At 30.5% G+C, this 3,161-nt stretch overlaps 1 protein-coding gene across 1 annotated transcript; it reads left to right on the top strand.

The window, feature by feature from the left end:
* Nucleotides 1-647: 647 nt before the first annotated feature.
* On the top strand, nucleotides 648-2,868 carry LOC134711598 (uncharacterized). Its single transcript, XM_063572290.1, has 2 exons — nucleotides 648-762; nucleotides 1,601-2,868. The coding sequence occupies exons 1-2, from the start codon at nucleotides 683-685 to the stop codon at nucleotides 2,055-2,057; spliced, it is 537 nt and encodes a 178-aa protein (XP_063428360.1). The 5' UTR covers nucleotides 648-682; the 3' UTR covers nucleotides 2,058-2,868.
* Nucleotides 2,869-3,161: the final 293 nt, after the last annotated feature.

The following is a 3,161-nucleotide window of genomic DNA, read 5'->3' as shown; positions in this document are numbered from 1 at the left end:
AAGCAACACATTCTCCACCAAGAGCTGGGAAAGGGAAAGTAGATCATGTTCCACATCTTATATAGGTCTTGTTGATCATGAATCATAGCATAGAATCAGAAATGGTATAGACCAAACGATAATAAACATACACACCAGATATTATACGTTTGTACAGTCAAAGATTAAACAAAGACGGCGGATAGCACATAAAACCAAGACTGAGAACACGTTTTACCAATTGTGCTTTTCGTTTCTTTATATTGAATCCATATCCAGACATAGGTATCTACACAAAAGTTTCCTTATTCTTTAATCATCAAGTCATTTACAGACATGATTCATTTCAAGTTTCTGAAAATCAAACCTTTTTGTTCGCATTGATTATTGTATAAACTAAAATATTGTTATGTCATATGGCCTGCTGAATAACACGTGGTAATCTTATTTAAGAACATTAAATTCCAGATGTTTTTATTTAGCTTGGTCTAAATTAAATTTAAAAAATATAAACTCATTGATCAATACTTTCACTTTCGTTTTCCGAAATTATCTTTTACAGTTCGTATGTCAAACGTTTAATCGAAACATAGAATACCCTAGATGAATCTAATTTTAGACCGAAAAATCCCACCTTTTTTGGTATATAATATAGAGATTGAAAAAAATGGAACTTAGATAATGTTTATGTTTTATACTAAAAATGAATACTTCAATCGTCATGTTTACAATTTTGTTTATAGTTATTATAGTATTACGTGGAATACTTGCAGCTCCTATTCAGTAAGTATATATTTTATAGATAGATAGAATATTCTATTTTATTGTATTGAACAGTTTAAATCTAAAATATATCATCACAAATTAGATTCAGTATAATCTAGCGTTTCGTTTGCTCGTCAATCAATCTTCAATTAATCTTAACCAATTATGCATTGGTCTATCATTTCTTTAATATTTCCATGAGAGCTACCTTTGAGAAGACATTTCACTGCGTCTGTAACTCAGGGCGGGATACTTTAGTTCTCTGGGGGAGTAGCAGCTGAGACCCTCGAATACTTAACTGGGTCTTGAAAACGGGGGCGAGGCACTTTAATCCTTTTGAGTTAAGGATTAGCAGTTGAGATATTAAGAACCCCAATATTTTCATGTATTTAGAATAATAACAATACAAACCGAATAATATAGTTTTTCACAAAAGAAACCCTCAAAGCTATCATACGTGGGATATTCAATGGTGACTTGACAAATATCTGATGTATTTACGATAGTGGTTTAAAGTGTCCCCTCCCCCTTCCAAGAGTTCTAGACAAATTATGATATTAACAGATCGTAGTATCTGTTTTAAAACTGTAAGATTGTATACTGAAATTAAGATAATGATATTGACAGAACACATGGAACAGTGGGAGGGGTGTTTGCGTTATGGTTGTGTTAATTTATACACATTTGTTCGAACGCCCAACATTTCATATTTCTATGCATTTTCAGTGGGACATTGACTTGAAATAGCTTTATCATTCTTTAACATTTTATTTACACTTGATAAATGTCAAGATTTGAAACATGTTCTCTGTAAAGAAACGAAGAAAGAAAATTCACATTCAATTTTATTTTTCAGATCGTCACTGAATAATGTGGTTGAATTTGACCAAAGAAATCAACAGAATATAACCCAGTACAGTACAGAAACAATGTCAAAAGTGGAAATAACTCTTAGTACTACACAAAGAGTTACTGACAATTTTAGCGAAAACTCGAGAAACGAACGTCATAGGGATAAAAGTGTATCAAAAGGATCAAAAAGAAATCATCATATATCAAAGAAAGATACGGATAGAAAACATCATATTTCAAAGAAAGATACGGATAGGAAACATCATATATCAAAGAAAGATACGGATAGGAAACATCATATTTCAAAGAAAGATACGGAAAGGAAACAACATATTTCAAAGAAAGATACGGATAGAAATCATCATATTTCAAAGAAAGATACGGATAGGAAACATAATATTTCAAAGAAAGATACGGATAGAACACATCATATTTCAAAGAAAGACACGGACACAACTTGAAACCAGATGACGGTCACTATTTCCGTTTTCCTCTATAGTTTTACCTTAACTCAATATTTTTCGGAAGAATTTGAGAAACGATGATCATCCAACTGACAAATAACTGTTAAGGGATCGAAAAGGAATCATCATGTATCATGAGATATGACACAACTGAAATAATGGAAAATAAGAATACAGGTAAATACCAAACAGTAAATGATATGAGTAGAAGGAGAGGAGTCGTATTGCTGCATTTCAAAATAAACAACAATCAAAGGTTCTTTAAAACGGATAAAATAATTATGAAATGAACCGAAGTAGAGGCAAAATTCGAAAACAAAGATCTAATTTGATGCCAAAAAAAAACAATTCACATAATGAGCAATGACATTTAGAGAGGTTAAAATTAATGCGACAATACGGAATGACGTATAAAAGTGGACCCGAGACAACACTCACAAAAAAAGGAAAATTGGGCAAAAGTTATTGATTGAAAAATGGCAAGGACTATTGAGATAGAAGAATATAAGTGTCTTCTGTTCAACAGATTTTGTGGTCGCAAGAACTACTTCTAAATCAAGATAGTACCAGTATCATGATGTTTTAAAAACTTAATGATAAACTACAAACATATGAAACGCAAGATTGATAGTCCCGGTTTCAATAAGAAGATAATTATAGATACATGTGCGGCATGACAATTAAGAAACTGAAAGTAGAAGTTTTGAATAAGAACAGCGTGTAAATAAAAAATATATACTGAACTAATAAAAGATGAATCTTGATAATTCATTAATATGGATTAAGATAATTTTAAAAAAAATGGTAGAAGGGAACAATAAAAGAATGTTATATTTCATTCAAGTTTTTATGTATTATTGTATAGTTGTATAATCAGTTTTATTTTAAGTTCATATACACCAATTAGTTACTTATATGTTGTTATAACCATTCTTGTCTAATAAATGATTTCTGGTTTTATATGGAGTAGTTTGTTTAATTTCTTTTAGCCTTGTCTTTTCTTTAAAATTATTCACCTTGTATTGTGAAGATCATTCGAAAAGAAGAATTAAGATTGTCAAAAAATAATCAGAGAAATATATTTCACCACAACACATCTTG

The sequence above is a fragment of the Mytilus trossulus genome, chromosome 1 (genome assembly GCF_036588685.1).
Source record: "Mytilus trossulus isolate FHL-02 chromosome 1, PNRI_Mtr1.1.1.hap1, whole genome shotgun sequence".
Classification (NCBI taxonomy): domain Eukaryota; kingdom Metazoa; phylum Mollusca; class Bivalvia; order Mytilida; family Mytilidae; genus Mytilus; species Mytilus trossulus.
Note: the sequence above shows the minus strand (reverse complement) of the source record. Positions and strands in the feature narration are given on the sequence as shown.